Source organism: Corythoichthys intestinalis, chromosome 2, assembly GCF_030265065.1.
Source record: "Corythoichthys intestinalis isolate RoL2023-P3 chromosome 2, ASM3026506v1, whole genome shotgun sequence".
NCBI classification, from domain to species: Eukaryota; Metazoa; Chordata; class Actinopteri; order Syngnathiformes; family Syngnathidae; genus Corythoichthys; species Corythoichthys intestinalis.
The window spans coordinates 9,660,971-9,674,450 of NC_080396.1; the positions used below are offsets into that span (position 1 = coordinate 9,660,971).

At 39.7% G+C, this 13,480-nt stretch overlaps 1 protein-coding gene across 1 annotated transcript; it reads right to left on the reverse strand.

The window, feature by feature from the left end:
• Nucleotides 1–545: 545 nt before the first annotated feature.
• cldn10a (claudin 10a) lies at nt 546–12,815 on the reverse strand. The gene is made up of 4 exons (XM_057829465.1): nt 12,596–12,815; nt 7,199–7,360; nt 7,033–7,114; nt 546–898 (listed from the first exon to the last, which is right to left on the reverse strand). Exons 1-4 carry the CDS (start codon nt 12,813–12,815, stop codon nt 769–771), a joined length of 594 nt encoding a protein of 197 aa, XP_057685448.1. The 3' UTR covers nt 546–768.
• Nucleotides 12,816–13,480: the final 665 nt, after the last annotated feature.

Consider the following 13,480-nt stretch of genomic DNA (forward strand, 5'->3'; position numbering starts at 1 on the left):
GCGTAAACACGTCGCTGCCGACACGTTCGGTGTTAAAGGGTTAAAGTCAAAGTTATGTTTGAAATGTATGCTTTCACAAAAAGCTCAATGTCTCCGTTTTTTCATCAGAAATTGGAAAATTGCTCAAACCAAGCTTTTTTCTTATGCTGATTTCTAAAGAATGGAAAAAGATATGAACTAACTTTTTTTCTGCTGAAAGAAGAGTATAATCTTTCTTTTGGTGGGTTCCATGTTTATATAGTAATAGAACAGAATTTTCTGTGGGCCTTGCAAAATCAGCCAAAATCCAGTAAAGCGGCCGGGAGCGAAGGGGGTTGCTCCGGTGAAAACGGCTGGGAGTGAATGAGTCAAAAACCACAACACCACCTTTCTGCAATGCCATGAACACTTGACACTTGTTTAGGAACACGTGTGGGGCGCTGCCTGAAGTTTGTCCTGATGATTATTCAGAGGTGCAGATTGATGGCTTATTGGTGGGGAAACCGCCTGTCAAGTCTGCTGATTCTCTGACAGATGTGACCTAGTGGTCCATGGAGGTCATATCATTCAGGATAGAAATCCAATGAAAGACACTCATACAACCCATCTTTCTGCTTTGATAATATGAACAGAAGCTCACCTTTCATCATCTTGACAAGCAACTGTTGCTCATTCGTGCCTGAGAAAAAAACTAATCTTACACTTAAAAACAAACAAACAAAATCACATATAAATATCATGTGTTACAATATTTCGCTTTCAAAATTCATGTCGCGTTGACCAGCAATTTCACACATAAGCGTTTCTTCCGAACTTCCTCGATGGCTCCAGAAGCTCTCTTTGGAGGCTGTTGTTGGCTTTGCTACGCTCTCCATGAGTGTGCGTGAACACGGCAGCGCCCCTTGAAGAGTGATGGACTCTGCAAAGATCAGGAGGAATTAATTCAATTGAACATACAGTTGTGGTCAAAAGTTTACATACACTTGTGAAGAACATAATGTGTTGGCTCTCTTGAGTTTCCAGTTATTTCTACAACTCTGATTTTTCTCCGATAGAGTGATTGGAACAGATACTTCTTTGTCACAAAAAACATTCATGAAGTTTGCTTCTTTTATGACTTTATTATGGGTTAACAGAAAAAGTGATCAAATCTGCTGGGTCAAAAATATACATACAGCAACACGAATTAGCAATTTCTTGTGAGTGATTATTGACTTGAACAATCATTGACTTGAACAAGTAAGGAAAGTCACTTGGAGCCATTTCAAAGCAGCTGCAGGTCCCAAGAGCAACAGTGCAAACAATTGTAAGTATAAAGTGCATGGCACTGTTTTGTCACTGCCACGATCAGGAAGAAAACGCAAGCTATCACCTGCTGCTGAGAGAAAATTGGTCAGGAGGGTGAAGATTCAACCGAGAATCACCAAAAAGCAGATCTGCCAAGAATTACAAGCTGCTGGAACACAGGTGTCAGTGTCCACAGTCAAGCGTGTTTTGCATCTCCATGGACTGAGAGGCTTCCGTGCAAGAAGGAAGCCCTTGCCCCAAAAGCAGCACCTTAAGGCTCGACTGAAGTTTGCTGCTGATCACATGGACAAAGATAAGACCTTCTGGAGGAAGGTTCTGTGTTCAGACGAAACAAAAATCGAGCTGTTTGGCCACAAAGCCCAGCAATATGTTTGGAGGAGAAAAGGTGAGGCCTTTAACCCCAAGTACACCATGCCTACCGTCAAGCACGGTGGTGGTAGTACTATGCTGTGGGGCTGTTTTGCTGCCAGTGGAACTGGTGCTTTACAGAGAGTAAATGGGATAATGAAGAAGGAGGATTACCTTCAAGTTCTTCAAGATAACCTAACATCATCAGCCCGAAGATTGGGTCTTGGGCGCAGTTGGGTGTTCCAACAGGACAATAACTCCAAACACACATCAAAAGTGGTAATGGAATGGCTAAATCAGGCTAGAATTAAGGTTTTCGAATGGCCTTCCCAAAGTCCTGACTTAAACCTCATTGAGAACTTGTGGACAATGCTGAAGAAACAAGTCTATGTCAGAAAGCCATCAAATTTAACTGAACTGCACCAATTCTGTCAAGAGGAGTGGTCAAAGATTCAACCAGAAGCTTGTGGATGGCTACCAAAAGCGCCTAATTGAAGTGAAAATGGCCAAGGGACATGTTACCAAATATTAGCGCTGCTGTATGTATATTTTTGACCCAGCAGATTTGATCACTTTTTTCTGTTCACCCATAATAAAGTCATAAAAGAACCAAACTCCATGAAGGTTTTTTGTGACAAAGAAGTATCCTAACTTTGACATGCCGTATGTATTCCCGTCATACGTAAGATTTGCACTTCAATTACTCATTAAATGGCCCTAATACTTCAATAGAAATACTTCGAAAACAGATCTCAATTGATAAGCCAATTGTCAGCCCCTAACCAGATAGTTTGTCTTCATGCAGGTTGCCAGAGCTCTGTAGGCAATGGCGGTTCCTGGCAAGGACGGGTTGGGCAATCGACTTGGTTAAGAGTGGAAGGGCCGGTGCTTGAGCACCACATGGCGTCTATGTGTGCATCGTATCTGGCAGCCAAAAGGGGGAACGAAACAGAATTTGTGTGCTTCACTACAGTCCCTGACAAAAGTCTTGTCGCTTATCCATTTTGTAGAAACAATTGCTAATAACCTGACTTTTAATTATCCAATTGGTTTCATAAATGGCTTGTATGAAGGCTAAGATCCTCCCAAATGATGGTGAATGTCCAAAAATATATTTGTTTCACTGAAAAAAGATGTATCATTTAATGAAGACATAAAGGTCAAATTTTGGCAAGACAAAAGTTTTGTCGCCTACCGAAAGTAGTGTGAAAATTGAACAAAAAATGTACTTCAAATGGAAAAATATATTACATAACATAAGTGAATTAAGTAGTGGTGCTGTGAGATCCAAATGTAATATTTTGTATGACTTCCATGGGCTTCGACAAGGATTCATACAATTTATTGATGAAGTCATCAGGAACATCAAAGAAAGTAGTCTTGCATGCCTCCCAGAGTTCATCAACATTCTTGTGTTTCATCTTCCATGCTTCCTCTTTCATCCTGTTCATGTCTGGTGACTGGGCTGGCCAGTCCTGGAGCATCTTGATCTTCTTTGCCTTGAGGAACTTTGAGGTAGAGATTGAAGTATGCGATTGAGCACCATCCTGCTGCAGAATTGGTCCCTTTTTATGGTTAGGAATGTAAGAGGCAGCTAAGATTTGTTGATTTTTCAGACTATTTATGTTGCCTTCCACCCTGCAGATCTATCGCACACAGGGTCCCCCCAGGATTGATAAATCTAAATTCAAGACTTTTAAGACCTTTTTAAATGGCATTTCAACTGAAAATTAATACTTTTCTCGCACCCATTATTTAGATAATATTGAATCATATTAAAAAAAAATAAAGCACTGAGCATCAAATTTAACCTCAATTACTAAGTGTGTTTGACAAAAGAATGCACATTTATTGAAGATACAATTAAAACACATTTAAATATAAGGTCTTTCAGAGTGTTTTTTTTCCCAGGATAAAATGGATTTTACACTATTATTGTAAAGCAACTTCAGAAATTACATTTGCAATACAAAAGGTTTCCCTTTTAAGAGGACCTAGTCAAGGTGGTCGGTAGGTGATTGTCAAGTTGGCCACCTTAACTGTAAAGTGATTGCAATTGGCAGTGAAAGTTTAAAAAACAGCCACTAAATGGCAGTAGTTTACCATTAATTACCACAAAAAAACAAAACAAAACAAAAACACATGACCATTTCCCTTGGTAATCGTTTTTTTCTAATCACATTACAAGAAGTATACAAAACACATGTTAATCCTTTGTTAGCTATTGAAGACATTTCTTTTAATCAGAATCCATACTCTTATTTAATCAAGAAAAACATGTAAATATACCAGGAGGTGTTTTACTATCACCTACATTGTAATTTGCCCATCACAATGCATTGTTATTCAGATCAACGTCACCCCGCACTCGTTCCAATAATAGACAGTGTCAACCGTGTTGTGTATCTGAGAGTGATGGTGACTCTACGACTCTGGTTTATCCATGCTAAGGCTAGTGCAAAAACTGCGAAATTCACATTCATTCGAAAGGCAAACCGTACAGAAATACATTATTGCATCTAACACATTTTAATTGGAGAAACTGGCAACTTACTTTGAAATGTTAAGCAGGTCCACTGCCTTCGCATGACCCATAAACTGCGACCCAATGTATCTGGATGCGACTTGGTCCAATACCTCACATGCTGGTCCAACTGTTTGGACTTGGTTGTCTTGTTGAGGCTTTCGTCAAACATAACAACTAAGGCATCTGAGCAGTTCCTTGCGTTAGCACACAGTACTGTGCGATTGCCTGCTGTTATGATGTTGATGCTAATGATGCTAACGGCCCGCACGCACGAGGTGCAGAGCATCGTAAAAATTCTACGCGTCATCTTCGTTATGGATTTAAAAAAAAACAACAACTTCGTCACGGATATAATTTAGGTTGCACTGAGATGTTCTTGAAAATTAAAACCACGGTGAAAAAATTCCAGACGTTCGACAGCTAATTTAATACTTTTAATACCTTTAATAGTGGAAAACTAAATTCAGTGCTTTTTTAATACTTTTAATAACCCGCGGGTACCCTGGCACACCCCCATACTGGATGTAACCCCAGACCATGATTTTGCCACCACCAAATTTCACTGTTTTCTGAGTGAATCTCAGATCCATGCAGGCTCCAGTAGGTCTCCTGCAAAAATCCACCTTTTGCCCATTTTTTCAGCATCCATCCTTTTGACAGGCTGTGGGCCTTGGCAAATGCCACACGGTTTTTCAATTGTCTGCACCCTGAGAGATCTGCAGGGTGGAAGGTAACATAAACAGTCTGAAATATCAACAAATCTTTGCTGCCTCTTACATTCCTAACCATAAAAAGGGGCAAATTCTGCAGCAAGATGGTGCTCCATCGCATACTTCAATCTCTAAAAGTTCCTCAAGGCAAAGAAGATCAAGATCCTCCAGTACTGGCCAGCCCAGTCACCACACACGAACACCATTGAGCATGTCTGGGGCAGGATGAAAGAGGAAGCATGGAAGACGAAACCCAAGAATGTTGATGAACTCTGGGAGGCATGCAAGACTGCTTTCTGTGATGTTCCTGATGACTTGGATGAATCCTTGCTGAACCGCATGGATGCAGTCCTTCAAGCCCATGGAAGTATTAAATTTGGATCCCACAGCCCCACTACTGAATTCACTTATGTTATGTAACATATTTTTGTATTTGAAGTACTGTACATTTTTTGTTCAATTTTCACACTACTTTCTGTGGGCGACGAAACTTTTGTCTTGCCAAAATTTGACCTATATGTCTTCATTAAATGACAAATCTTTTTTCAGTGAAACAAATATATTTTTGTACATTCAACATCATTTGGGAGGGTCTTAGCTTTCATATGAGCCATTTCTGAAACCAATTGATAATTAAAAGTCCGGTTATTAGTAGGGCTGCCAAAATTATCGCGTTAACGGGCGTTAATTATTTTTTAAAATTAATCACGTTAAAATATTTGACGCAATTAACGCATGCACTGAATGAGCCGCTCTCGCATTGCCTCAAACAGATTTCAATGAGGCCGTTTATGGACATTAAGAGTGAAGAGAATGCCACCGGCCGCTTGGGGGCAGCGCAGCGCCGTTCCATACTAATGTTATTCCTTCTAATAGTGGGAGAATTAGTAGTTGTGAGACGTTTATGCTGTTGCTTTGTGCTCCACACATATTTCGGTAAGTTTGCTTTCTTTTAGTGGCAATTATGTGTCACTTGTTGTGTTTTGGGTAAGATATGCTCAGAGATATATCTGTTATAAAGGCGAGTGGACACAGGCGTTCTTTGGGCTGCGCCTTTTATTGGCATACGCTTCTGCAACTCCTTCACAACAAACAGAAGTATCATTTAGTGAAAGCACAACAAAAATAATATTGCTATCTCTCAAAAAAATAATGTTCACAAAAAGAAAAGCACTTCAGTCTGTAGTAATGAGGCCCTATTCTCACACAGCTAAACAACAATGCAAAGTGAACTGGCATTACTCAGAGTTTGGTCACTCAATTCTTATTATTGTTATTTTTATTCTTATTATTGTTATATTAACTACTTTTGATTGAAAATTGTACAAATTTTATTAAAACGAAACGAAAACGAAAATATGAAGAGGGGTTTTAATATAAAATTACAATAACTTCTAACTATAACATTTATCTTTTATGAACTACAAGTCTTACTATCCATGGATCACTTAAACAGAAAGAATGTTAATAATGCCATTTGTGGATTTATTGTTATCATAAACAAATACAGTACTTATGTACAGTATGTTGTATGTATATATCCGCCTTGTGTCTTATCTTTCCATTCCAACAATAATTTACAGAAAAAATATGGCATACTTTAAAGATGGTTTGAATTGCGATTAATTACGATTAATTAATTTTTAAGCTGTAATTAACTCGATTAAAAATTTTAATCGTTTGACACCCCTAGCAATTGTTTCTACAAAATGGATAAGCGACAAGACTTTTGTCAGAGACTGTATTTTGGTCCTGTTGCAGTGCCATTTTTGGTATATTGTTTTGGCATATTGGTCCTTTAATATAAATTTTGCTAAGAACCGTCGCCCATAATCTGTGAGTACTTCCAATCGTTACATTGAACTTGCCTGAGGTTGGAGCCCGCTGATAGGGAGAGACAGAAAATCAAACCTCCCAAGATGCATAACACAGATCCAGCCCAGCCGATGAAAAGCGCAGCTCCAAGTTCAAACCTGCCAGAGAAATCAAAAAGCTAAAACACGCAATTGCATTTTGACTAAGACTTTGCACTGTAGAGAATTTCATTTCACACTGCAATCAAAGGCTAAAAAAATCCATTTGCATTTGGTACCATTCGAAAGCTCTAAATGTCATGTACAGAGAACAAATTTGAACAATTAAGATGTTGCAATTACCTACTTTTGAGCAACGAAGAGCGGGTCAAAGAAGTCCGTAGTGATCCTGTGAGCATATAAGGAGCAGGCAGTCATGCAGCACAAGCCTATAGATGCAGTTTAAGAGGAACTCCTTTAATTTCAAGGGCAGAGCTAAATTTCACTCTGGTGTTTAGGATAATAACTTTTACCGCTGACGATGTAATGAAATCCTGCAAATACTGCCAAGCGAGCTTTGGTGGTCTCTGAGCCTCCAACTTTTGTGCACTTCATTCCAAGAAGCGCAAGTATGGCACTGAAGAAACCCAGACACACAGCTGCAATCATCAGGCCCCGACATACTTGGATGTACGCTTGATAACAAGAACAAAGGTAATGACTGACCTAAAATTGGTCCCTTATCAGACGCGAATTAATACAAAAAATATGTCATTCGTTTGCTAGGTTTGTGCTGAAAAAAAAAACTGTTTGTGCTGCTATCGTTTTTGAGTTATCAACAATTTTTATAAGTCAATCTAAGGTTAACCAGACCCCCATTTTTATTAAAAATGGCTAAAAATGGTTTGTTTATTGTACATTTGTGCTGTTATCGTTTTATCGATATTGAGACGTGCCAGGTGGTGCTCAAGCACTGGACCTTGCCCTCTTAACTCATTTGCTCCCAAAAATACGTATAAATATGTTGTATTTTTAATTGTTTCCGTGTCCCAAAGATGTATTTATACGGCTTTTATGTTTTTTTTTCCTTAAAAGACATCTCTGGGTTCTGATTCAACTGAGCCCCAAAGCACAAAGCTGAAAATCCATTTTAAAGCAATAAAACTGGCCACTGGAGGGCAGTAGCGCATTTGGTAAGACCTGCAACCTGTTACAACAGCAACGAACAGCTGGGCAGCACGGCCGGGGCGCTGACGCAAGGATGCCAGGCGGCGGACGACCGAGCAGAACAACCGCGAGGACACCCAGGATGCCAGGCACTGGACGACCGAGCAGAACGACCGAAACCACCAGTGCAGCGGACAATGAGTTGAGTCCATGCTGCTCACCGAGCAGACCCCACAGAGACTCAAAAAAAAAACATCTTTATGAGACACGCGGCGATGAGGGAAAAGTTAACCCAGCTGTCGCGCCTACAACAGCATCATCTCAGTTAGTTATGTGTAAATAAATTGTTACTGTGCTATCAAAAGCTCTATTTGTCTTGTTGTTTATGTTATTTTGTAAAAGGAAAACATTATTCAGATGTTTGGGATGTAAATTGTGAGAGAATTTTATTCATGCTTAAAACACAACCCATATACATCATATTTTGTATGCGTTTTGTTATGCTTGCTTGAGAACATTATAGCATTAATCTGTTGAGTGTGCCTTCTCATGGCCTCGACTGTATCACCATATGCCCAAATATGGAGTGTTGTGTTCCTATTTTTCAATATGCCCTGAATGAATACAAGGGAGGACTGTGTTATCTTATCGTTGTTCCACCCGGGACCGGTGCTCAAGGGCTCAGCTCAAAGATGTTTTTGTATGGAAAAATACCCAGGCTTGTGAGATGATGAGTTTCATTTCTTGGTAAAGTATCGTTTCACGGTGGGCTTCGGCACCGCCGTTTTCAACATTATAAATGTCCAGCCTCTATTGTACTGCTTCGTGCTTTCTGGGTGATTACAGCTCCTGGCTGGGTCGCATCATTTTGTACCCAAGAGCTCTTGTTTATAAAGTCTTCGAAGAAAAGCAATCTATGGTTGGGGTCGTATTCATTTCTGTAATCAAGCTTTCGAGGTAACACTTGTCTAGGAGTTCAAATTTGAGCTTTCCTGACATAACTAAAGCAAAAAATAGCTGTAGTCAAAGTTATGTTTGAAATGTATGCTTTCACAAAAAGCTCAATTTCTCTGTTTTTTCATCAGAAATTGGAAAATTGCTCAAACTAAGCTATTTTGTAATGCTGATTTCTAAAGAATGGAGAAAGACAGTAACTTATGTTTTTCCTGCTGAAAGAAGAGAGTCTAATCTTTCTTTTGGTGGGTTCCATGTTTATGTAGCAATAGAACAGAATTTTCTGTGGACCTTGCAAAATCAGTCAAAATCCAGTAAAACGGCCGGGAGCGAAGGGCCTTGCTCAGGTGAAAATGGCTGGGAGTGAATGAGTTAACTGAGCAAGTGCCCTTATCAACGTTATTAAGTCATGATCATTATTATGTCAGTAATGCATGTGTCTCCCAAGCGTTGTAGCCATAGTCACTGTGACAGCGGCCTCTGTCCTCCAAACGCAATTACATCCATTCACACACTCTCCTCACCCCCGCCTGCAGCCCCTAGGCAGAGGTATGGTGTGTACGTGCCCTCCTAAACCTCAGTTGCTTAACTATTTTTCTCTTGAAATAGCCCTTCTCTGTGTGTAACACTCTAAGCTGATTGTTATCACTATCTCCCTCCCAACCTGTTCTCGCTCTCACTCCACTTGCTCACACGTCCAGAGCGTTAGACAGTTACGGACATTACATTATTATAGCTCAATACTTAGTAATGTGTTTGTATGTTTAGTACTAGTGTAACGGAAAGCTAGGAGCGAGGGGGCGTGGCAGGACAAATGTGTATGAACTTTTCCCCCCAGGTGCTCCCAATCGTGCTTGAGTAACACCTGGCTAGGCGGATTGGTGGAGAGGAACACTCAGCGGCCATTTTGACAATGCTTTTCTTTAAGACAATTCTTACCAGGTGTGTGTTTTATAGTGGGAAGGGCAGCTTTAAACCACTCATCAGTGATTTTTGAATCTTCTCCTCTGTGTGTTTGCAAAACCGCATGGTCTTTTTTTATATTAAACTTTCCCAGCGTTATTTCGTTGTGTAAATGAATTTATAATGATCATAAAAATATGTAGACTATTTAAACATTAAGAAAACTTGCGTTTTTTTCTGCCAACTCGAAGAAATGAAAATAAATTGCTGCTGCTGCTTTTTTCCCCCCGCGTCACTCCAACAAAAAAACAACAACAAAAAAGCGGGCCGTGTCGGGTCGGGCTGGATTTTTTAGGCGCGATCTGACCTCTATTGCACAAATATAGTGGGCTAGGCCTACATTTTACTTTTGTTCTACATTGCAATTTTGTTGATGTTTTGTTTGCAACTGAACTGATCCCTGGATTGATATTGCGATAAAGATGCCGCTGCACTACAATATTTTCTTTGTCGTTTTCTTTAATATTTACTTGAATATTTTTATTGATGGGTCGTTGTGACTAAAATACAGTGACTGTTATTACTGATTTTGCACAGGAGTTCAGATCTTGCACTGTGTGAAAGGCTGCTACTGTGTGTAAAAAAATGAGAAAGCCCTGGTCTCATTCAAAGCAATAATTAAATGCTGTGATCAGTTTTTTTTAAAGAGATCCTCTTTTTTTAAGACAAGTAATTCTTAAAACATAAATGTTAGTATGAGTTATAATAATTTGATAATAAAACCCCTCTTAATGTTTTTGTTTTAATAAAGTTTGTAAAATTATTTTAAGTGATAGGTCGCCATTCTTGTTACGTCGCAGTGCGTGACGTCACTGGCCCCGAATGCCAAAATTCCAGCTTGTCACTCGTTAGCTTTCCCAACATGTCGTCAGTTCTACCCTTCCTATTTGACCAGATCTGAAAAGTGAAGAGCAGGACAGCACTGTCGGTCGTTCACAAGACGAGCTTCAGGGAAAAATGCGTGCAGCAAATACCTGATAAGACAAAAGTTGGGCAAAACTGGTGATGCGAGAGAGTCCTGTTGGGAGCGAGAGTGCATGCTGTTGGGATTCGGGAACTCCGGTTTTATTAGCAGATATTCAAGGTAAGCATATTGCATTTTCAAACGTTTTCCCAATATAATTATGTAGATTGTTAGCATCCAGAGCTGTCGTGTGCTTTACATACAGTACAGGCCAAAGAGCACACCTTGTGTAATCTAGGTCTTGTACATTGTAATGCGTGGTAGCTAGGATACGTGTATAAAAGTACCAGAAAGGGGCGAAGCTTCCACTTATGCACATTTATTCACAAAAAATAATATTTCCACCTTGACCACTCTTCACTCGGGAGCTCAGCAGTACGTAAGGTCCACGTCAGAGTCACTGTCGTCACTGTAGCGTGCCATAGTGCTTTAATTATTTAGTATGATTTGGGGAAAACTCCCACAAAGAATAGTCAACAAAAAAGACAGCAATACTAATCCAAATCCGCGTTTTTTACTCACTCGAAGATCCAGGAATTAGACCGATCCCATGGCAATATCGCAGCAGCGATTAGGCCGTCGATTCCACAAAATAGACTGATCCGAAAAGCCGCTGTGGGACCGACGAATAAAAATAAATGGACAGATCCAAAACCATTATTGCAGACGCGATGGGACTCTTACTTGACTGAGGATCCAGGAAAAATGTTCGGGCGCCAGTTGTAACGCGTGGTGGGTAGGATACATGCATACAGGGACCAAAAAGGGGGAGAAGCTTCCACTTATGCACATTTATTCACTAAAAATAATAATTCCACCTTGACCACTGACTTCACTCCCCCTTTTTCCATTTGACTGGAAATTGCATCCAAAAGCAGCACATCGTGGCATTTTACTTCACAAGTTTAGGCAGCAACAAGGAATTGCTGAACACATTTGGAAAGATACCAATGACGTCATCACTGCAAGCCCGCAAACCATGGCGCCAACTAACGGTCAAAATATGGACTAAATATTATAAAATATTGCCATTGATTTAACATTTTATGTGTTTCTAACAACATATTTTAGTACAAGAGAACAACTGTGGTTTATTAGAGCCTACATGTATTTAAATCAGAGGATCACTTTAAATATACTGTATACAGTGGGGAGAACAAGTATTTGATACACTGCCAATGGGTTTTCCCATTGTCAGTGTATCAAATACTTGTTCTCCCCACTGTGTATCTGAAAGTATTTTCATTTGACTTCAACCAGGAGTGACACAAGAGCCAATAAAAAGTTGTTTAATGTCTGATCGCTTATGTTGCCTCATGATTCACGAAAAATATGCTTTGCTTTAGAATTTTAATGCATCCCAAGCTTTAATGCATCGTGATGCATTGCCGAATTGAACCGAATCGAATCGTGGCCCTCCGAAACGTAATCGAATCGTCTGGGCAGTGCCGATGCACACCTTAAGTTGGTATGCTCTGTCAGCCATGACTGCGGAGCAGCGATTGACGTCATCACTCGAAAATAATATCTCAATATCTATAAAACGATAGCAGCACAAACGAGAATTTTTACAGCACAAAAAAACACAAACACAGCACAAACGATTGACACCATTTTTAGCCATTTTTAATTTGTAAACATGGGTTGGTTGACCTCAATTTGACCTATAAAAGAATTGTAAATATCTTTAAAACGATAGCAGCACAAACAAAACCTTTTACAGGACAAACATAGCACAAACAATTGACTTCATTTTTATATCAATTCACGTCTGATAGGGGGCCAACTTCACAGAGGTTTGACCTAATCACCTTCTTGTCAAAGGTTGGAATTAAAACAGCTTTCAACCTAAAGATTATGGCAGAATTTGAACTCGACTCACCATCCAAAGCAAGCATTGAGGGAAAGTCCTTGCAGTTGGACACGCCAGTGGAATCGGTCACGCATGTTTTCCACAGGTTGGACCAGAAGGTCGCCGTAGTGATAACTGTCCCGTCCACTGAGGAGACCTTCCAATAGTCGGTAGGAAGTGTGGATGACACCAGGATCCACCCTGAGATATTCAGGAGAAAAGCAACAATTTCTGTCGCCATGGAGCTCATTGTTTCTCAAATTTGGACGCAAAAATGAAATCAGGCCAGGAAATTGAAGGCTCTTGATTGTGAGACAATCATAAATGACTGAGCAGCTCTTGGTGGGTTGGTCCAGAACTCGTGCGTCAGGGTTGGCGTGAAATTACTTGAGGCTCTGTTAAGGTTGGCTGACATACAATAAGAAGTTTTGTCGTCGGACATCAGGCGTGCTCATCACTCTGCACGGGGTCCAATGGGGTCTACGAGGTAATAGGAAGTCCTTAACTGACAGGATGTGAGGGGTCTCTAGCAAGGTACACACGATGAGGAAGACAGATAGCATAGACCTGTTAAGTGCTTGGAATATGGAGGACCAAACCTGCCATGATTAAAAATCAACAAATAAATGAGAGTCAAAGTAAAAATAACAATAAATACAAAAATAAGATTAAAACATTAAAAAATAAACACAAAAACAGTTATGGAAATACATAATTAGTTAATAGTAAAAATAAAAAAATAATATAAATGCAAAAAATACATAATATTCAACAATTTCAAGTATATACAAAAATTAATATATAAAATGAATTAAATATGAATAATCAATTCTTCACATATATACTCAAGTAAAATTAATATGTACGGCGCGGTCAAACTACTCTTAGAAGTACATTGTTCTCCAGAAGTTACTC